Consider the following 23540-nt stretch of genomic DNA (forward strand, 5'->3'; position numbering starts at 1 on the left):
GTATGTCACCTCTGCTTGTTCTCCTGGGGCGCAGGCACCAACTACGACTACGTGCGCGAGTTCAAAAGGAGCACGGGGACCTGGCAGCACACCAAGCCCCTGCTGCCCTCCGACCTGCGCCGCACGGGCTGCGCGGCCCTGCGCATCGCCAACTGCAAGCTGTTCCGCCTGCAGCTGCAGCAGGGCCTCTTCCGCATCCGCGTGCACTCGCCGTGACGCGCGGCCGCGGGACGCGCAGCTGCTGACCTCGCCCCGGCCTCCGTGCGGTAACGCGGGTGGTTTTCTAACGCCTTGAAGCCTGGGCTTCAGCTCTTGTTCCGGAGAAAACGTAAACTGCTGGGAAAAAAACTATCGAGGGGGGGATTCCGTTTCTCCCGTAGGTGTGTCCCTAGACCAACCGGGGCTAGTCAGTGTCCCAGGAAAAGGGAAGTGGGAATCCTTTCGTGTAAAATATGGAAGTTAAAGCCCTAAGGTGCATTTTCCCCGAGGGGATATCATATCTGACTGACCGCTGTGTTCAAGTACCTGGCTTTGGTTGGGGAAAAAAAAAAATCCGTATATGCAAATCAACATATCCAAACATACCGGGATTGCTTTTCCACTGCACTTGGAAGGAGATATTATGCCTAACTCTGCCCAACCATTTAAGGGTTTGTGCCTAAAAATGTTAGTTTGGACTCAATGCCAGTTAGTCTCCACTTAACTACTAGTTCTCTATCCTAAGAATCTTTTTTGAACTAAATTATGATGAATCAAAAAACTAAGATAAAATATCTCTTGTATGACATTCTATCTTAGTAATCTAAAGGGTCAGTAAATTAAGGAGTCAGGTGGCAGCCCCCCTGTGACTTTAAAGGAAGTTGTAACTTCTGTGTTAATTCAGAGGAAGATGCCTCATGCTGTCATGTCTGGGGTTGAGAAGGATCTCCTGCAGTGCCATTCTTCCTTTGCAACTAAGCAGAACCATTTTATAAATCTGAGGACATTAGTAAGTAGGAGATTTTATAAAAGAAGGACCCGAGTCAGACAAATAATAAAGGTCTGCTATGACCAAAAAAGAAAAAAAAAAAAGGTCCAGAGAAAACCATATAGGGATCAAAAACTTACAAAAAAAAAAAAAAAAATCTGCCTGAAAGCACACACAGTCTTGTTTACTACTGTCTAGGGTTTGAAAATGTCTTAGAATGCGAATCCATGTTAAGAATCAAGCCTTTGTAGCAGAATTTTCTCAATGCCGTTCACTAGTACGAGTTTCTGACAAATTACATAACAAGTAAAGTTTGGCTGGTAGAATAAACTACCTCAACTTAATTTCATTCTGTTCATAGTAGAGCAAATTAATCCTTTCCTCCTTTCCTCTCTCTCCATGTCAACCCACATTGACCCCACTTCCCATGGGGGAAAAAAGTCTGTCATTAGTGGCACTTAACCTTGTAAGATACTTTGTTTTCCATTTGAATTATGCCACTTTCATGTGAAACCAGGGACTTCAAAGTGCTTGATGACTTTATCATTTGAAATTTATGCAATATCAGATTTCTAATCAATATAGAGGTCTTTATTTCTAATTGTTTTCTACAGCTTTTTTTTTCCCCTCCCTCTTAGTATATGGCTATAAGAAGCAGCATTTAAAGATTAACAAATGTATCCTTTGGTTATAAATTTGAGAATAGGAATTTCTTCTGGAAACTTCCTGCCTAGAATGTTTGTATGCTTTTCACATGCATATGAAACATCACTTGTGTTCTTCCACCCAGAGACAGTAGAAGGGGGCCTATGTGCAGTTTTTTTCTTCTACGTGTTAGAAGTCAGTCCAATGCTAGAAAAGGTCGCTGAGCAGCCTTGCCTGTGGGGATTCTGAAGAATGCTATGTGTGCACATTGCCTCTCCATCCTGGCAGAAGACGTGGGTCACAGAGCCACGGGGTTTCCATCTTCTCTATCAGAGGCACTAGGCCACTCAGTAGCAGATCTGACCCCTAAGTCAAAGCCAGCCTCTTTGCTTTGTGCCGTGTACCAGTCACCTGTTGTCTGCACGCTTTCCCCAGGATGTCTTGGATGTCTTTTAATCAAGGCAAACTGCATGGCCACTGCAAAGAAAGAAAACTTTCTTTGTACAACTAGATGTTAATTTTATGGGAAATAAACTGCCGAAAGAGTGGGTTTTCTTTGGTAAAATGCCCTGTACAGAACAGAACCTTGGCCTTCAGAAGCTACCACTGAGGTGCATTAAAGTGGTAACCGATGTCCTGTTAAAGCTGTGACAGTCAGCAATTCTCTTTTCTTTAATTTCTGAAGTTTAAAGTTCTTTCCAGGCTACGCCAGGCCTCTCCAAGGAGACAGTTCATTGTTCAGGAGTGAATGAGTCCCTGTTGCAATACTATCAGTGCCTGCATGACTCGGTCAATTCATTTTATAAAAGTTTTATTATTATTCTTTAGTTCGTTGACACTGTAGCTGCAAAAGTTAGGTAATGTTTTCTAAAAGTAAATTTGCCACATAATATGGGATGCAATAACCAACAAAAGCTGCTAAGTGCCAAACTGTTATTTTATTATATATAAATATAAAAATATTACATTGAAGTGTTGGGATATATTTAATTTTATTATGTTCCAAAATTAATCATGACTTTCTTGTAAATCACAGTTACGTCAGTATTGTGAAGTAAATTTGAACTCATTTCACTCAAGTTTGTGTTTTAACCATCCACTTATGCCTTGAAACATCCTTTCTTGGTAAATTTTTGATACTTCTTTTAACAGAAGGCACTTTTACCAGGTGTATGTTGAAATTAGCGGCTAAAGATAGATCTTAAAATTTAAAATACAATATCTTGGGGGGAAGTGCAATTTATTTTCATTATCCAAGTTGTCTCAGGTTAGAGTAAGTGAATATTGAAAGGATTTCTTCTAGGCTACAGTCTAAAGTAGGTTTGTTTGTTTCTTTGTTTAATACATCCAAACATAGTTGTTGGTTTTTTTTTTTTTTTTCCAAAGATTTAAGTGTTTAATTTAAAATGAAGTTTTAAATTTTTTTTTGATAGTGCTTATATCCTGTGAGAGATAAAAGTGTGTGTGTGTGTGTGTGTGTGTGTGTGTGTGTGTGTGTGTGTGAGAGAGAGGGGGAGAGAGAGAGTGTGTATATGTGTGATGTGATTTGGTATGTCTGTTTATATATGTTTACTTTTGGAATTGTCATTCCAAACTACATATATTATTGTCTCCTGGTGCTTCAGAGAAATTCTTGAGCCTCTGGCCCTTCAGCTTATACTACTGTGTTAAACTCATGTTGAGTGAATATATTGATGTATTTGTAGTTTGTAGTAAGTTTTACTTGGCATTTGCATTTCTTTTCTTTAGCTTAGTAAAAACAGTGCTTACCAACTCATAGTTGGTATACTGTAAAAATTTGGCCTAAGAAATTTCTAAATTCATCATTTGTTTCACTAATCCGTTCTTTGATCGCCATCAGGAGTTGATAGTTAACAGTAGGCTTTTTTCAAACTGTGCAGCAACCAAAAAGGAATATTTGGGGGATGTTGGACAGTATACTGTTTGTCGTGAAGTATTGTCTCACCTTGCACTACCACTTTAGTGATGGCACTTTCTTCAGTGACACTTTGGAAGTGCCATTTTGTCCTCTATGAGCGGGGAGTTCCCTGGGCGATGCACCAGAGATACAGCCTTTGTATTGACGTGGTAAAGACAGGGCTCCTTTGCTGTAGCACTGCAGTTACTCAGGGTAGCAGGTTAGGGTTCTAGAGAAATGTGTTAGCTGCCTTGGTCCATTGGGTTTCTGCCCGGTGCGTTCTTACCACAGTGCACCAGACCAGGGATCCCTCGAAATTTTCCAAGGAGCTCTAAAAACACTACAGTATTACCTTCTAGAATGTTGGCCCTCTTGATTCAAGAGGCGGCTGCCTGTGGTCAGATGAAGACATGCAACTGTCCAGGGAAGGAAAGAGGCGGCATTTCCAGTGCATCCACTTTGAAGGTGCTGGAACCCCGTCACAGAGCACCCAGTGGGAGGGAAGGGAAGGGTGAAGCTGCTTGGATTCAGGGGCTGCCCTTTGTGCTCTGAGAGAAGTGATCCTGCTTGGCACAGAAAAGCCCGCCCTTGGTTTAATCACCAGTGTTGATTGAGCTCCTACTCAGAATTCTGCTTGGGCTTCTGAGGAGCATCACAGCGAGGCAGGTGAAATACGGCCCTCCCTCTAGACTGTAAACTCCTCGTGGGAAGGACCCTACCTTAGTCTTCTGCTAATCACAGTACTTGGCACACAGTAGGTAGTCATGTATTATGACCAATGAATATGGTGTCCTTGCGATCCAAGTTAACACTCTTCACAGGATTGAAAGTGACTTGCTGTTAAGTGAGATTTTTAAATGAGAGAAGCTTTGTACACGGATGGGCCGGCCTCCTAACATAGAGCTGGAAACCTGTACAGAATACAAAAAGCAAAGTGCCTGACCTGTATTATGCACAGCTCTGTGGTCTCTGTTTGTGCCATAGGATTTTTGAGACCCTATCTTCAGCATACCTAATAATGTCTATCACATTTTTTTTTTTCACTGCTTTTTATTTGGGGCTCAGAATCTTCCCAGAACATACTCTTTGACCCTGACTTGCCTGTGATAGGTGCAGTGCTCTCTGGCAGACAGAAAGCATCCCCATAGATACAGCTTCATTCCCCACTTCAGATGTGAATGGAAACCAAAAAGTGGGATCCAGTCTTTGGACTCTCATTTCACTGTTCAGCCCATTAGAATATCACTTAATATTATAGGCAGGCAAGTATTTTAATTATATAAGAATCACTTATAGTGTAACTTAAACTCCCAAACATAACCTTTACAGGTTACACAAATATAAACTAAAAGATCTTTGGTTTTCTTTGTCAGTTAGCTGTGGGAAATTTAAGAATTTACTAAAGTCGTAAGAGCAGAGGTAATAAGTATTTGCGTTTGAGAGAGAAGCTGTTTTTACTTTGAAAAGCTGAAGCTTCACTTACCCTTCGCTTTCTTACCACATGTAAGGGAAAAGATGCTGTGTCTTAGAATGCTGAGGAAAGCATTTTTCTGGTTTTCTAGCAATCCATGAAGTATTCTTTGAGGCTGGTTCAGAAATGATAGAAGTTCGTGCTCAGCGGTGAGGAGCGTGGCACACGTGCTGCCATCTGGGGAGAGCGTGAGCTCGGGTGAGCCGGCCCTGCTGTTGCCAGTGAAATGGAGCTGGCGGCTTCAGCTATTCTTTTTTTTGGTGGGGGGGCACACCACCTAGTAAAACTTGGAAACGTTTTGTATTTTTTCAGAGGTAATTCTATTATTTTAATTTTAAATGTGTCTCAACTTTGTCACAGTGTGACATGTGCCATGTGAGAACCTCACATGTAACTCTTATCTCCTCTGGTCTGATTCAGACCCTTCAGGAAAATTAGTTCTTGCTCAGTTTTCCCTTTGAAGCTCTCTAAGTGGAAGGACTTTTCAGCGCCTTCCCTTTCTTATGAAAGTAAATATCTACTTTCTTTTTGCTCAGTCACTAAGTCTTGCCCGACTCTCTGCAACCCCATGGACTGCAACACGTCAGGCTTTCCTGTCTTTTACTATCTCTCAGTTTGCTCAGATTCATGTCCATTGAGTTGGTGATGCTGTTTAACCATCTATCTCATTCTCTTGCCCCCTTCTCCTCCTGCCCTCAGTCTTCTTACCCAGCATCAGGGTCTTTTCCAATGAGTCGGCTCTTTGCATGAGGTGGCCAAAGTATTGGAACTTCAGCATCAGTCCTTCCAGTGCACACCCAGGACTGATCTGCTTTAGGATGGACTGGTTGGATCTCCTTGCAGTCCAAGGGACACTCAAGAGTCTTCTCCAACACCACAGTTCAAAAGCATCAGTTCTTCAGTGCTCAGCTTTCTTTATAGTCCAACTTTCAAATCCATACATGACTACTTGAAAAACCACAGCCTTGACTATATAGACCTTTGTCAGCAAAGTTTTGTCTTCACTTTTTAATACGCTATCTAGGTTTGCCATAGCTTTCCTTCCAAGGAAAAACTACTTTTTAATTTCTAATAACATTTAATATCTAATAACATTGCTTAATTAGCTAGTGAGACATATCCGTTGCCTTTTCTTTTTCCTGTTGAGATAAAAAATAATCTTCTAAAATTGCTACTCAACTGAAATTTGGGCTGATTTTGATATTGGTGTCCCCAAGGCCCAACAGAATTGTTTCAAATTCTTAAATCACTGTGATTTGAATTAGAGAGGGTGCAGGGGATGCCAGCCCTCAGAGTCTGGGTACACACTGCATAAGATCACGTGGGGAAGACTTAGCCACTTCCTGTGACCCAAGTGAATGGCCGCTTCAAATAATTCAGACCCCAAGTGGCTATAGGTTCATCTTTCTGGTTGGTGAATTACATTTATTATAACTTCATTTTTAGCATTGCAGTAGAAGTTTTTAAGGACTTTATTTGTATTCCCCTCACTCATCAGTTACAAGGTGTACCTTAGAACCTTGAAGTACACTTTTTCGAGTTACACGGAGGAACTTGGTTCAAAGATGACTGTACAAATAGTTTGCTTCATCATGTTTCCTGTTTAATTGGATGAGAATCACACATGCACTTATTCCCTTGTTCTTCGTGTTTATAGGAAAAACTGTTCTCAGCTACCTCATTATGTAGTGTTGTGCTTGATCCCCTGCCAACTGAGAAGAATTCAACACATTCTGTCCTTTAACAAAAGCCTGGAAGCAAGCAGTAAGCGGCCTTGAGGAATACAGTTCTCTAAGGCGTAGTTTCCATTTTACTTTTAATCAGGAGGAACAGTAATTCTCCTAGAGCTGCTGCATAGTGATTACTTGAAACTCGACTTGAGCTTAAAGAACCTTTACAAGGCTGTGTTTTCGTAGCGTAGAAAAGTGTGTTTCAACACCGCTGCTATGTGGAATAGTAGGCTTCATTGCCACCGTCATTCACAGCAGATAGGAAAACATGTCTGTCTGCCATTTGACCCAGTGGTTGGGATTCAGATGCTTGGGGTTGCTGTTCTTCATATTCTACAAGGTGCTAGTGGAAGCAGTTTAAAGATCTAATAGGTGTATTTTCATGAATTTGTTACCCAAGATTCTTACCTTTGATGAAAGTATAGGGCTCCTCATGAAGTTCCTCTGTTCTGATAACCTGGGGTTTTACAATGAAACTGAAAGTGCAGAGTTGAGTTGACCAAACAACACAGAACTGCATTATACTTAAAATCACAAGTGATCGGATTTGTCTGGTGTGTCAGTGGAATGTCCCCAACTTCCTCCTGTACAGGGTACACCTGGGCGCTGTCCTCCCCAGCACTGGTCAGCTTACCTGGCTGGTGAGTTAGGGGCAGCTCTCAGGTCCTTCAGTTCTTGTAGACAGACCTTCCCTTCCGGGGGTGATTTCTTATTAGGAATTACCTAGGACCCCTGATGGCCAAAAAGAGTTATGCCCGTTCCTGGCATACTGGAATAACTTACATACCAGGTAAAATCTAAAACCTTCACTGTCCCTGTGCATTAATAAGATATAATGGTTAGGCTTGTGCTTTTCATACTAAAGGGCTTGCTCCCCTCAGCAGGATTCTGGCAAAGTTCTTCTCAGGTGGATCTAGCCGTGGGCCGTGACCTCTTTTTGGTTTCCAAGAGAGCCAAGGTTCACCCCCGGACAGCCCCAAGCTTCCCTGGTTGTAACGATTTTGAGGAAATTGTAAACAGTCTCGGTACGGCGCCAGGCGAACCAGGTGGTCGTGAGCATGCGCGGGCGTCCGGGGCGCGGAGCATGCTGGGTTTAAAGATGGCTTCCACCGCCTCGTGCCCCTCGAAGCGCGTCACCCCGGAAGCAGAGGACGGGTGTTCAGCTGCCGGGGATCCTGTGGAGAGCCAGCGGAGTGAGAACCGTGAGAGCTTGGCGCCTTGCGCACAAATTGGGGGTGGTTGGGACCTCGGCTGCAGTTGCCGCCCGTCCCAGCCGCAGTCTCCCCTCGCTCAGTATCCCGGCCTCAGAGCTGCTTCATGCTCGCGTCTGCCGCCACAGGATACACAAGCAAGCATACGTTGGCTTTTACAAGATGCGTCTTTTTTGGATCCGGGTTACCGCTCTCCTGCTTCTCTAAAATCTGGAATTCAGGATAATTCTAGACAGTGGAAACACCCCAAGATACGTGTTTAGGATATTTAGAGTGGTTATAAATATACTTTGTTTCAGGGTTGCTTAATGAAGTACTCTAATAATAATTAAAACTTTCTGGAAGTTGAATTTTTCTTTTTTCCCTAAAATATAAAAGGTAGTAGTCAATGCTACTCAAGTAAATATTTTCTAGGTCTCAGTTTGAGATCACTAGACCTAAACTACTTCTCTGAACTTGGGTGTTGTGTGGAACCTAAAGACAAACTTTGTGTTGTGTGTGTGTGTGTGTGTGTGTGTGTGTGTGTGTGTGTGTGTGTAGAACTTATATACCTTCAACTAAAGAAGGGTTATTTAACAGGGATATCAAGAGTGAGCTACTTAACCCTTTTATAAAGTCGCTTCCTTTCCAGTTCAGATCATGGACTGGACTGCTGTATTTAGTGGTACGTGACTTATCCAGCTTATTTTGATTCAGTAAGACATTTTATAAAGTCATTCTTGATATTTTTGTGATTGAGGAAAGGAAGTAGAAATAGGTTTAAAGGAAGTGAGAAATAGGCGCTATTGATGAAAATGGTCCTTGTGTCCACACAGATGGGAATAATCTAGCAGTGTGCATTCTTAATGTTTTCTTTAATAACGTATAAAAATATAGATGACAGAAGCATTGGGTGTTAGGTGCTTATTTTACACTCTAATAACATGGCTAAATATAGTCTTATGTCCAGATTCACAGAAGACAGTTCCCAGTTGAAAGGGAAACAAACAAACTGGGGGATGGGGTGGAAATCATTGATAATTTGAACATAAGCCAGCTGTTTAAAGTAGTGCCCTTGTCTGTGTGTAGGGGTTGGTAGTCAGATGAGGAAGTGTGTTTTGTCCACCCCCTGCACTGATGGGCCCTGGGAACCAGCATCCAGGAGGATGCGAGCCAGGCTGGCGGGCGCTCTGGAGGCTCTAACAAGAATCTCTGGAGGCCCCAGGCTCTGGCCTGCTGGGCTTTAGAAGGAGCAGTTGTGCGTGTCCCAGAGCACTGCCTCCTTGCCCAGGCCAGGAAGCAGAAACTATAAGAGGTAAAATGTTTCTGTCACTTTTAGAACTTTCTAAAATTGCCTCATAATAAACTGGGTGCCTCCTGTGGTTCAGCGTGCTTGGCTCTGAGGATCACCCCAAAGCTGCCCTCTGCAGCTGTGTCTCGCGGGAATGAGAGTCAGCCAGGGGAGTCTTGCATGGTGTGCAGATATTGTCACAAGCTCCAGAGCTTGGAGGTTCTATGAACAGTTTAGTTTAAAAAAAAAAAGAGGGGGGAAATGTTTGTGCTTCAGCTTTCACATTGTTTCTGGGGGAGAAGGGTCTTGTTCCTCTCGTGTGTGCCATCTCCCATTCTCCTCCCTGCCCGCCACCTGCTCACCATCTCCTGACTGTGGCCTCTGGCCTGAGGCACAGCCAGTTTGAGCAGAACCTTCATAAACAGACAAATCTCTAGAGACTTCCCTAAAACCGTAATTGTCAACTAGACAGTGATTCTTGCTCTTTCTATACTTTTTGTTGTAAATCTCTCAGTATCTCTGCAGACTTAAGAAAGCTAATAAGTCAAAATCGTATTCTTTTAAGCAGGGCTTAGGCGACCTGTGGCCTGGGATGCCATTGAGGGGACCGTGCAGTGGGGAGAGTTGGGTTGGCCGACCTCTTCCAGCACCTTCTGACTCCAGGAATGGGTCCCCTCACTAGTGGGTCACTTTGTCATCCCTTGGGAAGTGTCTCCAGAGGACCTGTCTCCTCCCAGGCTCTATCCCTCTTCCGTGAAAGCCATGCAGCGGGGGCTCCACTCCCTCTGTGTGTCTTTCCCGATGCCACCTGCCCCAAAGCGCAGGAACCGAGCAGAGGCTGGGCCGGGCGCACAAGCCCAAGTCGTCGGGAGGGTGTCCATGTTGTTCTCCAGATCTGTGTCTTCTGCGCATGCCCTTGGTCATCTTCACTCACTAATAATCCTTGGTTTGACCCAGTGTTGATTTACCTCCCATGCCCCATTGTGCCCACACGGGCTGCGGGCAGCATCTCCAAGGACGCAGGCGCTTCCCACAACTTCTCCCTGGGCAGTCGAAGAACTTTAGTCAAGGGAGAAGGAGATTATTTTGGTCATGTTCTCAAGTGTACCCTTAGTCATGTACTTTTGCAATCGCATCTCCACCCTGCCCTCTATTCTCATCCCATAGCCTCTCCCAGCCTGATTTTTTTAGCTGCTTGATTTAAGTATCCAAGAAAAGGGCGGGGGATGGGAACGGGGCCCATGGTGGTGCTGGGGGCGGGAGGGTGGTGCGGGCGGACTCTTCTGGTTCCCCAGCCCATTAGTCTAACAATATGAGTTGAAAAGGCATTCTTCTGGGAGCCCCTGACTTGGCCTTTATGACCAGCACTTTCCGCAGCCAGAGAGCCAGAGTGGTCACCCAGGCTGGGCAGCCTCCAGGGTCTGCACCATTTTGCGCCTCTCACGTGACAGCCGGGGGCGGGGGTGCAGGGAGCAGAGCCTCAGGTGCCCCCGTTGTGCTGACCCAGGCGTGGCCAAGCACATCTCAGCGGCTCCTTAAGCAACTAGACAGGAACAGCCTCCCTGGGGCCCGGGTTGTCCCCACCTTCCACAGCTGCCCTGGAGGTTCTCAGGGCTCCTCCTGGAGCCCAGGCAAGGGGTCCTCGTGCCGCAAGTTCTACCTCAGCACCCAGCCACCTGGCACCATGCAGGGCCCACCTCTTCCTTTTCTCTTATTTATCTCTGCTTAAAAACACACTGCACTCCAAATGGTGAATAGGATTGGAAATTAGAATTACTCGTTTACAATAAGAAAGAGACCCATCTCTTCATATTGTTGGTTTTTTTTTTAAGGAATTTTTGCTTCAGAAGAAACTCCAGAACATAAATGTATTCTTGTTAACCTAGGCATATGCTCATTGAATTTGACTATGCTTTGTAAAAAAATAATAATGTAGTAACATGGGGCAAAAGGGTATCATCAGCTTAAAAACAAACCTTCAGTGTCGGTGGGTTTAGCATTGTTTTCCTGTAGAGGACTTCAGAAGTCAAGTGCTACATGAAAACCAAGATCAGCCACATTCCATGGGGTAGATGATTTTATGGTGGGAAATGTCTCAAGTGGCCTTCAGTTGAAAAAAGCACAGGCTCTCCTAGCAGCACTCAGTTTAAAAAAAAAAAAAAAAAAAAGTATCAGTGGCTTTTTCTGCTGATGGAATTCTTTTCATTTTGACTCATCTGTAGCACTGCTTTTGTCTGGTTCCTCATTCCTGTGCCCCTTCAAGTCGCCGGTGACATAGAAACACTTGTTTTGTTTTTACTAATACCCCTTGTGAATTGGTATGACCATAAAAAAAGGAATCCTGTTCTCAGCAGAACTTTTGAAGTCCTATCACAGCCCATTCTGCAGTTGCACCAACAGAGCTGAGAGTGATCAATGGATTTAACCAAAGCACCTCCCTCCTCCACCCACTCCCCCCCATCCTCAGCAGACTGCTTTCTCACTGTGTTCCTGGTGACGAGAGATGCTCGTCCCTGTCTGTGGATGGGGCCCATCCATCACTCGTCCTAAACATGTAGACTCAGTTTTCTCTCACTGACCCCAGTGTCCCACTGTGAGACAAGCCTGCCAAGAAAATTCCTTGAAACAGGGCCGCAGGTTCAGTGTGGCTCTCCCAGACTCAGGGCTGACCCTCACAGTGGGCCCTGGCCCGACAGAACGACCAGCAGACACACTGTGACCAGTTCACGTTGATGTATGGCAAAAACCCATCACAATATTGTAAAGTAATCCTCTGATTAAAATAAAAAGCAGAAAACACTTCTGTTGGCTGGTTGCCTGTGCAGTACCAGCCACCATGTGTGACAGTCACCCTTGTCCAGGACCAGTTTGTAGCACACTCCTGATTTGTCATTCTGATGCTTTTAATGCCACAAAGCAAAGTCCACGAATACCAAATTCCCAAAATGCCATACCAAAATTCATCCTGTTCTAAATGCAGATCTTTGTTTAGTTAACGTAGCTACATTTTCTGACATGGTACATATAGTAGAGTTTTTCATTTAAATCCTGCCGCTTTTATTACCTGGTAAGCTTCCAAGTTGACCAGTCTACTTAGACGTGTTTTCAGATGAGGTTACATTGTGTGTGATAAGGTATCCTGATCTTTAGAGAGAGACCTAGTACTGAAAAACAAAACTAGAGATTTGCAATGAAACATATATAAGCTAGACAGAAGACATTCTAGAGAAAGTTCAAAGTATTTCAAGTACCGGGAAGTTGCAACTTGTAGCATTATCCTCCCCGAATTCAGTAGGCTAGCAGAGAAATTGTGCTAATGTGATTTCATTGAAATGTCACCTCAAACATTCTGTGGTCCAAGTGTACTCGTTTGTTCCGTGGAGTAATTTTCTATTCCGTTGCTGGTATGAAACTTTAGTGAACTTGAAGTAAATTTGAATTAGTAACCTTTCTTACGAAGTTGCTCTGTGGTTCACAAGTAATCCTCATGCAGAGAGGCTGTGTTAACTTTCTTAAATTAAGTAGCACGCACTTTGTTTATCTGCTTCTGTTTATTGTGGGGTAACTACGGGGTCCCCCCGTCTCACGAGCACAGGATTTGTGCTTTGGGAGCATTCTGCAGTTGTGCTGTCCTCTAGTGCTAAGGATCAGTGAAAGTGTTTTATCTTTTTTATGTAGTTTGTACTGACTGGATTTTATAATTGTAAGAAAACAGAAACAGAGTGTTGTATTTTGATCTGAAATTTGTCTATGGTAAAGTAATTTTGTTTTACGTATTGGAAGTTCATTTAAAACTTGAAATATTTTCTAGAAGGGTACCGAACAAATGAATTGTCTTTAAGCTGTTTAATTAACCTAATAAAACAATTTGATGGGGAAGGCATTGTAATTGATTCTCGTTTTTACAGTGATTCCTGCCGAGTTAGCACTGTCGGTACAGCTTGGCTGGACCTGGCTTCTGAGTGGAACGTGGTCCCTGTACACCGTATCTTGCATGGTCTGAGCGTCAGGGTCCTGGGTCCTGGCTCACAGTGTAAGCCACACTCTCCTTGCCCATACTCCACAGTCTCTGCCTTGGTGTCTTCCATTCTCCATCTGGGTAAGTCTCCATTCGGTCTCCCAGAAGAGTTTCAGATTTCCTTTCCTTGGAGGAGAGAAAGACATTAGACTTAACGAGGAACAGAGGGTCTTGGCATCAAGGGTCTAGTCATAGGTTGGAGAATTCTATGACAGGATTCTCTGTACTTTCTTGCTGTCCTGCCCAGAGACTGCACAGCTGCAGAGATCAGGGAAACTCACAGGCAGATCTCCACCGAAGGCGTGAGGGGGAGAGACTTCCCAGCAAGGCCAAAGGCACACATGTAAAGTCTGCCAGAATTGCTCCCGAAATCAGGTGGAAAGAAGAAGAAACGGCATGCTCCTCCTCAGTTGCACAGTGTAGCGTCAGGTAGGTTTGGAAGTTGGCTTAAAGTTTTTCCACCTCCCACAGTGACGGGAAGGTTCTATGGCCTTGTGGTCTCTCAGCCTTTTTATCTTTGGTGGGTGGGAGGGTTGCTGTGGAACCCTTTATTTAAACAAAGCCTTGGCCAGAAACCAGTGCCCAAGTTGGCTGGTTGTGGAAGGGTGTGGTCGGGGCCATCAGATCCTAAAGCCCGGCCATTCGATGTCCAGGCCTCTGCCAGCAGCTCCGAGGGGTCCATGCTGTGCCCACTCACTCCTGGGAAACCTTGGCAGTCTCTGCCCTCTCAGATCCTCTGTTTCTTATCTGTAAAATGAGACTAAGTCACTGGATTTCCTTGTCTGGAGGGCATGGACTTAATTCCTCCTTATATAAAACCCTGGACTAGATCATCACCAGGTCCCTTTTGTATGTACATTACCTGAGGTGTCAATCTGCTCACAGCCTGCCCTACAAAGGAACCCACTTCTGGGGGAATACACCCCGATTGCCTATTCTTGGTGAGGGGAGGGGCACTTTGCTAGTTTTCATAGATGGGACATCAGGGGTTGACCGTGTCACCCTCCTGATACTGTTGCTGATATCAGAGGGTAACACGTCTTGTTGACCAGGTGCGGACAGGGGCTGCTTCAAGCACCTCACATGTTAACTCACTTCATCCTCAGAACAACCCATTTCACAGCAAAGGAAACTGAGGCCCAGAGATAGGCACTTGGCCAGACTCCACAGATTAAGTGGTGAGAGGGCAGAACTGGATTCAAGGCCAGGTGGTCCAGTGGCTTCTCTCTAGAAGGGGGACAGACCTTGAAAGCTGCTCATGTGTTTGCTTAATGGCCAAGCGTGAAAAATTAAATAGTTTCATGGCCAAAGGGGTCAGTCAGGGAAGGCTTCCTGGATAGGAGGCAAATTAGGAGGTCTGGTGATACTGCCACTGTTTGTTCAGCTAGAATAGAAGCTGATGAGTGCCAAGACCAACTCTGAGTGAAGAGGGGGGGTGTGTGTGTGCATGTTGTTTCTTTTTAAAAGAAACCTGTAGCTTTCTAAAGAACTGAGTTCATTCATTTGTGTTCCCTGCCTGTTGGGTTTTGGAGCAGCTTCTGAAATTTGGGTGTGAGCAGGGTATGCTCCTCATCACCCCTCTGAAAACAGTTCACACACACTGGGATGCTGTCGTGAAACAACAGCAACAGAAAATGGCAAGTGTTGCTGAGGGTGTGGAGCAACCAGGACCCTCGTGCACTGCTGGTGGGAGGGGCAGCAGTGCAGCCGCTATGGGGAGCCACTCGGTGTCTCAACCACAAGTTACCATGCGCCCCAGCACCTCCACTTCCAGGTGCGAGCAGCCAAGAGATGAAAACGGGCTCAAACCAGTGTCCACAGCAGCACTACTCACATTAGCCCACAGGTGCAGGCCACCCACCGATCCACGCAGAGATGAGTGGGTTCACCTCCTGTGGTCCGTCCATAAAACACGCCAAGTGAAGGGAGCCAGTCACAAAAGCCCACCTATATACCATTTATCTGAAACGTCCAGAAAAGACAGATCCCTGGAGACACGCAGCAGATTCACGGTTGCCGGGGCCTAGGAGGGAGGCGTGGGGAGTGACTGCCTATGATGGGTTCCCTGCAGATGAAGAAAGGGCTTTGAACCAGATAGAAATGCTGCTTGCACAACATTCGGAATGTACTGAATGCCGCTGAATTGTGCACTTTTGGATGGTTTGTGTTGTGTGACGTTTCCCTCAATTAAAAAAAAAAGAGGGATCGAATATGGGGAGCACATAAGAGAAAAGATCACCACTACATGCTGGGTCGTTGGGAAGATTGAGGAAGAGGGGAACCCACTTGCCAGCCCCGAGTGGTGTGTCCTGTAGACGCTCCTGGGGCAGGCAAGATTCAGGCTGGGGGCCTACGTGTGTGCAGAGTCAGCCACCTGTGTGTGTCCCCTGGTGTTTGGGGTGATCCACCGACTTCTTCCTTACCATCAGGAAATTGAAAATCTGAACAGATTTTTCTCAGATTCAATGGGAACCAGTCTGCCTGTGAAATACCAGACCACTGGATACAAAGCCAGTCGGCACCACCATCCCCTCCTTGGGGTACTTTCTTATCCCCTGTGCCTGGGGGACAGAGGCCTCATCCTGACATGTGGTGGGAGCTGAAGGGGCCGCGGCATGGTGCCCCACCCTTGCCGATGCACAGCACGACCCTGCGCTAGACACAGGGCTCTCACCTCAGCTCTGTAGGGGCTGCTGCTTATAAACAGGACGCCTGCCGCGCTGCCTGGCCTGGCCTGCTGCTTCCCCAGTGGCAGCCCCAGCCTCCTCCTCCCTCTCCTAGAGCTGGGTAGGCCTGTCAGACCCCTCGCCCAGGAACAATGGCCACTCCTAAAATGTTTGCAGGGAAAGGCAGCAGGCGCTCCCTCAGGCTGGAGGCGGGGTGCTCAGAGAATTCCCAGCCTGAGGATCTTACCGTAAGGGTGGGTGTATTTTTATCCAGCAGGATATACTTATCAGCTACAGCCAGGAAAGGGGAAACTGACTTAACAATTCCAGCCCCGCCAGACTCTCCATTGCTGCAATGGCTGTGTTTCCCCAGTGCCGCTGGGAGGCAGGGAGAGAGGAGGGAGAAGGAGGTTATCACCTGCCTGGGGTGCTGGTGCCCCTCAGCTGCCTTCCCTCCGGTCCTCTAAGCTGCCCAGAGACTTCTGGGGGGCAGCATCCATCAGACACCTGCCGTCCAGTGGCAGGACCTCTGCTGCTGGTTACCCTCACAATGTTCCTGAGAGCATGACCCTCGCCTAACAGATTAGAACGTCACAAGCCATTTGAGTCACATGCTGCAAGTCATGTGACTGGTCTGAGGCCAGGCTGGGATTGGACCCAGACCTGTGTATCAGGCTGCTTCTGACAGTTGTCCTTTCACCGTTAGGCTCTCTCTCTTTGTCATTAGACACAACACTGGAGGCTCTGCACTAACACGGTCTCCACTCTGATGGGTCCGCACAGCACAGGCCTGGCAACATGGCCAGGAGAGCCAGCTGTGCTCTGGGGCCTCCCTTTGAGCATCCTCACCCTGCAGAGAAATCACTGCTGCCGCTAAGTCGCTTCAGTTGTGTCCAACTCTATGCGACCCCATAGGCGGCAGCCCACCAGGCTCCCCCATCTCTGGGATTCTCCAGGCAAGAACACTGGAGTGGGTTGCCATTTCCTTCTCCAATGCATGAAAGTGAAAAGTGAAAGTGAAGTCGATCAGTCATGTCCGACTCTTTGCGACCTCATAGACTGCAGCCTACCAGGCTCCTCCATCCATGGGATTTTCCAGGCAGGAGTACTGGAGTGGGGTGCCATTGCCTTCTCCGAATCTCTGAGATACCTTAACTCCTGTGGCCAACAGAACGATGCTTCCTGGGCCCCCAGGTATATCGATGTCCTAATCCCCAAACCAGTGAATCTGTGACCTGACCTGGCAAAAGGAACGTGGCACATGTGACCTGAGTTATCGATCTGAGATGGGAGATGACTGTGGATGGTCCCGGAGGGCCCTGTCACAGCCAGGGTTCTTATGACAGGGAGGCTGGAGGGCCACAGAGAAGAAGTAACAGAAGCAGAGGTTGGAGTGATGCAGGCCCCCAGGCCAAGGACTGTGGCCAGCCTCTAGAAGCTCAAAGAAGAAACAGATCCTGCCCTTGAGCCCCCAGAAGGGGGACAGTCTTGTTACAGCTCAATTTTAGCCCAGTAAGACCACTTCTGACATCCAGAACTGTGAGGTAATAGATGTGTGTTGTTTGAAGCCATTGGGCATGTGGTGACTTGTTACAGCAGCCCTAGGAAACTCATTCAACCCCACCTTCCAGAAGTTCCACCTTGATTGGTGGTGGAGGGGCCCAGCCACAAGACCCAGGTGACTCTAATGATCAGCCAGCGCTGCGACCCACCCATCTCCCAGACGTCTTTCTTGCATCTGCCTCGATGATGCATAGATCTTGCATTTGTGTAAATGAGGCATCTGCTTCCAGTTAGCTCGACACTGCCAAGGCTTTCATTGACCAGAGCTGGCCAGTCCTATGCCTCGAGGTCTGAGCCATTACAACTTCCCGTCCTGTACAGGCTACAGCAGCAGGCCCTGGGCCACCCGAGTCGCTGGTGGTCTCTGTCTTTACCCAGGCTTCCTTCAGACAGGCGAGAGTCTAGACAGACCTTCTTGTCTTCAGCAGTCCCCCCTGCCAGTAGTCCCTCTCAGCTTCTATAAAAACCCACCCCCAAATTGCAGCCCACACCTTCCGCAATGTGCTTTCTCGGCCTTCGGGAATCCCACCATGTTACTCCCCAGCTGAAAAGCCCGTTGCTGATGTTCACTGCCTTGAGAATGAGACCTGACCATGCCATGGCCTCTGAACCACTGCAAGGGGCCCCTGCCCGCTGCTGCAGCTTCATTCTGTGTCACCTGACGCCTCACCCTTCAGCCCCAGGGGCCCTCTGTGACCACAGGGCATTGGCACCTGCTGTGCCCCCTCCCTTCACTCATCCTGGCTTCTCATCCTTCAGGTGCAGCATCAGTGGCTCATCTTTATGGGGAACTTTCCTGCTTCTCTCCTCCGACTCTATCAGAAAGGGTGAAAGGTGCCAAAAGGGTCTAAGAGCTACAGTGAAGCAGAAGCGTAGAGAACCAACTGCCGATTCTCTGCAAATAACCAAGCCTGGGCTCTTCTCAGTGCCCTAGTCTCAGAAAGCGAATCATAAGCCTATCATTTTTCCACAGGTAGGAACAATGTTGCACTTTGCTCCTTAGCCCAGCCCTACTGTCAGAACCACAGTAGCTCAAGGGCCCTAAGCAGCCACAGACGCTTGACCTCAAGGTTAGAAATCAATAAGGAGGGACTTCTGTGGTGACCTAATGGCAAAGACTGAGCTTCCAATGTAGGGGCCTGGGTTCAGTTCCTGGCCAGGGAACTAGATTCCACATGCTTCAGCCAAGAATTGGCATGCTGCAACTGAAAAAAAAGATCCCGCATGCTACAGCTGGAACCTGACATAGCAAAATAAATAAATATTTAAAGAAAGAAGTCAATAAGGAGAGGTGAGAACTTTGGCACCCCATCTGATGGAGGCCAGCCTATAACACTATGGAGACCAAGCAAATGTCTGTGGGCCTGATTTCTGACTTTTGTCCTATTTCATCACCTGGTTTATGTCTCTCCTAGCTTGGAGTAGATTGAAAAACGTGGCCATATCATTTTGCAGCTGCTCCCACAAAAAAGAGGGAGGGAGTTAACTTTCCCATCTCCTGAATCTAGGCTGGTCTGGAGACTCACTCTGCCAAAAGGAGGCAGAAGTGACTGCACTGGTTCCACCCCAAATGGCCTTACAGCTCGATCTTTACCTCTTGAAACCCTCTGGCCACCGTGTAAGGGAGCCCTCAGGCTAGACTGTTGGATACTAAGAGACCGCATGGAGAGAGAAGACGATCGTGAGGCCAGCTGAAACTCTCTCTAGTACGGTCAAGCCACACAGTGACACCTGAGGCTACAAATGACCTCAGGAGAGTGGACCAGCAAAAGAACTGCCCAGCTGCCCCCGGCCTGAATTGCAGAACGGGGAGGAAGTAGATGATGGTCCTTTACGTCATACGAATAGGAGTGTTTGTTAGGCGTGGGTGCTGTGTGTGCACGCTCAGTGGTGTCCGACTCTGCGACCCCGTGGACCGCAGCCCGCCAGACTCCTCTGTCCATGGGATTTCCCAGGCAACAATACTAGAGTTGGCTGTCCTTTCCTCCTCCAGGGGATCTTCCCAACCCAGGGAACGAACCCACTTCTGTTGCGTCTCCTGCGTTGGCAGGCGGGTTCTTTACCATTGTGCCCCTTGGGAAGCCAGCAACAGGTACTGATAAATAGCCATTATTAGTCTTTCATCATTGATGTGTATTTACCTTTTTGTCTCCCATCTTTGCTCATCCAGCTCCCCACACACAGCCTGTAACCCCGGCTCCATCAGCCCGTGGACCTTGTCTGTTTCGTTCCCTGCGGGGTCCCTAGTGCTTCATGTCATGCCCGGGAGTTGCTCAACAAATATTTGCTCAAGGAATGAAGAAACAAATGTCTAAGTCAACAACGATTTGTGATGCCGCCTCTTGTCACAAAACACCAAGCTGGAGGTGAAAGTGACCTGTTTGCCCAGTAGGGGACTCAGCATCGTAGACTTGGGCTTATCTTCCATCATATAATCTAACCGGGAAATGTAGGGAGGTCCCTGAGGCTCCTGGCTGATATTTCAGCCACATCCAGTTCTGGCATGCAGAGTGGAAATGGTATGGCTTCACACTTGAGCGAATTTAGGTGTGGACTCTGGAGCATTTAACCCTTCCGAGCCATAGTTGACTTTAAATGGGAACAGAGGCAGGGATCTCCCTGAAAGGCTGCTGGGAGACTTCCCTGAGCTGTGCCTACTGCCTGTGAGGGATATTGCTCCATGCCTAGAGGAACTCAGGAAGTGTGAGTCCCTTAACATCTTTGGGGAAACGTTGTCTAGGGGTTGGGGAGCATTTTCTGACTTGGTTCCCAAGCTTGGGGTCCGCAGCTGGGGCCAGAAGAGCAGAGATGAGGATGCTCATCTCCAGAGCTGCAGACAGAACCCATGCTGGCCCCTGAGTATGTTCTCTGTCCGTAGTCAGGTCCCAGTTAGGAACGTTTTAGGTGGCGCAGGTTGGGTGCCAGGTTCACTTTCTCTGCTGTTTGCCAGCCTCTGGCCTCCCCTCTCAGGGCCAGACCTGGGTCTGTAACCCGCACGGCCCTCTCCCAGCTCAGCACAGCCAGCTAGCTGCCCCTCATCAGGTGAGGCGACCACAGTCCGCCCTCCAGGAGGTCACTCTGGCCACTTCCCAGGCCACCCCCAACCCAGCAGCCTGTGACTATTTAATGTAACCACCACTCAGTGAAGCCCTGCTCTGTGTCTTCAGTCATTTGAATCCTCACTGAAACCTACAAAATGTTTTCAGACAAAGAAATGAAAGACCTAGAGAGTTGCAGTCATTTGTAAAATGGTATAAAGGAGGCCAACATGTATCACCCTTCTCTGCAGGAGAGGTATTTGGGCGGAGGGGGAGTGGGGGTGTGGCTGGGACCTGAGCCCCTGGCTGGAGTTCTGCAGCCTCTGCCTGCCCCCTCATCCTTGCTGGACCTGAATTTCTCCTGACACAACCCAGGGAAGCCAGAGGCCAGCAACATGTGGCTTAGGGGCGGGTCCCTTCTTAGAAATTCCAGGGACTCAGCTGCCCTCGGCAGAGGCAGGGCCGAGATGACTTCATGTTTGGGTTAGGGACTTTCAGGATGGGACAAAGCTTGTCTTTATTTCAGAGCTGATGACCTCTTGTCTGAGTGGGTGACCTCCCTCCCAACTGATGGGAGATAAGATCCAAACTCCTAGTGACATAGACCCACAAGGCATCTGAGCAGCCCTCCAGCACTTCCTGACACCTGCTGGGCACCACCCACTGCCCTGGGTGCCTGGGACGCCGGCTGTGCTGTGGAGACTATCCTGATACATCTCACCTCTGCCTGAGCATTGGCATCACCTGGGGAGCTCTGACAAACACCTGCACTTGGCCTCCACCTGAGACCAATTAAATCAGAATCTCTGGGGTGGAACCCACACTTTGGCATTTTTCTAAAGCTCCCAGGTTGATTTGCAGCCAAGGCCAAGAGCAACTATATCAGTGGTTAATAAGCCCATGTCTGTTGAGCTTTTTTATTTTACATCACACTCTTAATATGAGTTTTACATATGAAAATGTTAACTGATTTACTCTTCACGTGACCTTTGGAGGTAGATACTACAGTCATTATCCCTGTTTCACAGATGAGGAAACTGAGGCTTCCCTGGTGGCTCAGACGGTAAAGCGTCTGCCTGCAGTGCAGGAGACCCTGATTCGATCCCTGGGTTGGGAAGATCCCCTGCAGAAGGAAATGGCAACCCACTCCAGTACTTTTGCCTGGAAAATTCCGTGGACTAAGGAGCCTGGTAGGCTACAGTCCATGGGGTCGCAAAGAGTCGGACACGACTGAGCGACTTCACTTCAACTGAGGCAGGAGTGCCTGGTGCTAGAGAGTAGCAGGCCCAGGATTAAAGCCCAGATGGACTGATCCCTGGGCCTGTGCACTTGAACACCGCAGTGTTGCCAGGTGGTATAAGCCTGGTCTTGCGTGGATGTGGAGAAGAAAAGGATCTGGAAGTCAAAGCGGGCCATGGGCCAAATACAGATGTCACTTTAGTGACATGGGGGGGGGGGGGGGGTTTGGCGTGAGAAAGACCCTAGTTCAAGTCCAAGGGCTTTCACGCCTCTGCAGGACCCTGGGCCAGGAAGTCATTTGACATTTCGGTGCCTCAAGTCTTCCCACGGGTGAACACCGAGCTGTTCTGAGATGGCAAATGAAAACACCCAGCACAGGGCCTGGAAAGCGGTGGCGGCGTCCAGGGTGTTCAGTGAGGGCTAATTCTGCTAATTCCACCGCCCCCTGTCTAGCCCAAGAGTCTGCGGAAAGAGCCCGGAGGGGCCCCTTAGGACCGCCGGCAGCCTGGGGCGCACCCCTCCCCACACACTCAGGCCCGAAGTGGATTAGTTTTGAAAGAACGTTCTTACAAGAGACTGTTCTCGCCCAGCCAAGACGTGAGCGCTCTCTAATCTACACGCCTGATCACACGGCGGGCCTCGGCCAAGCCCTCCTCGCGCCCACGCGGCGGGGGCTGACGGGCGCCCCGCAGCCGCGCCCCGCGCGGAAGGCCCGCGAGCGGCGTGCGCAGGCGTCGGGCCCAACCGTCGCCTCGGGCGCTGCCCCGCGGCTGCGGGGGCGGGGACGGCCAGCGCTCCCGAGCGGGCAGGGGCCCCGCGAGAGCGCCCCCGCCGCCCGGGGCGGCGCGCGGGCGCGTGGGGGGGCCGAGGGGCCGGTGGAGAGCGCCGGCCGCGGCGGAGGCGTGGGGCTTTTTGCTTTGTATTCACCTCTTCATTTTATTTCTCGTCGCCGCACTGAGTCTTCGTCGCTCTGCGGCCTTTGTGTCGTTGCCGCGAGTGGGGGCCCGCGCTCTAGGCGCGCCGCACGGGCCCCTCGGCCGTGCCTCCCCTTGTGGGGCGGGATCGCTGTGCTTGCGGCTCGCGGGACTCAGCTGCCCCGGACGCGTGGAAGCTCTGGACCAGGGATCGAACCTCTGTCCCCGGCATCGGCAGGCTTCCTCGCAACCACTGGACCTGGGCATGGGACTTAATCTCTGAGGGCCACAGTTTTCTCCTCAGAAGAGGGGGCTTGATAACAGAAGGTGCAGTTGAGACTCCATCTAGGTGATGCCTCATGGGCTTATCATGGCCTCTCATTGAGTGGTAGCTGTTAGCAGTAGTGGGTCTATCCTTTCAAATAATATGCAATAGATAGGAGGAGTGGCTCTAGCCATTAAAATGAGTTTAGTGCTGTGATATCTGAGCTACTGCAAATCCAATATATAATATCTGATAAGCAGTAAGTTATATCAGTAAATTCCCAAATCCAACAATAATATTGAATAAAATATCCATAACTAAGAATTGGTGTATCCATTCAAGTAATATCTAATAAATAAATAGGGATAATAATTATATCCACTAAAATAATTTTAACACTGTTATCATGGGCTATTGTGAATCCAGTAGACAGTAAATAATACCCACTGAAATAAAGAGTAGCAGTGATATTCATTAAAGCAATTTTTAGAATTCATTTTAGTTTTGGCTGTGCCAGCCTAGGTCTTTGTTGCTTTTCTCCAGCTGCAGAGAGCGGGGACTGCTTTCTAGCGGCAGGGCTCTGGCTTCTCGGTATGTGACTTGGAGTTTTACGTATGAAAGTGTT

The 23540-nt window shown here is 48.0% G+C and overlaps 1 protein-coding gene across 2 annotated transcripts in view; it reads left to right on the top strand.

Moving 5' to 3' along the window:
- The window catches only part of GAN (gigaxonin), a 59043-nt gene extending 45952 nt beyond the window's left edge, over positions 1–13091 (top strand). For both annotated transcript variants that reach the window (XM_027977657.2, XM_042231485.2), the window contains one exon: positions 35–13091. In XM_027977657.2, the coding sequence (XP_027833458.1) occupies positions 35–216 (182 nt within the window). In that variant the 3' untranslated portion in view covers positions 217–13091. The remainder of the gene's footprint in view (positions 1–34) is intronic.
- Positions 13092–23540: the final 10449 nt, after the last annotated feature.

The sequence above is a fragment of the Ovis aries genome, chromosome 14, assembly GCF_016772045.2.
Source record: "Ovis aries strain OAR_USU_Benz2616 breed Rambouillet chromosome 14, ARS-UI_Ramb_v3.0, whole genome shotgun sequence".
Lineage (NCBI taxonomy): Eukaryota > Metazoa > Chordata > Mammalia > Artiodactyla > Bovidae > Ovis > Ovis aries.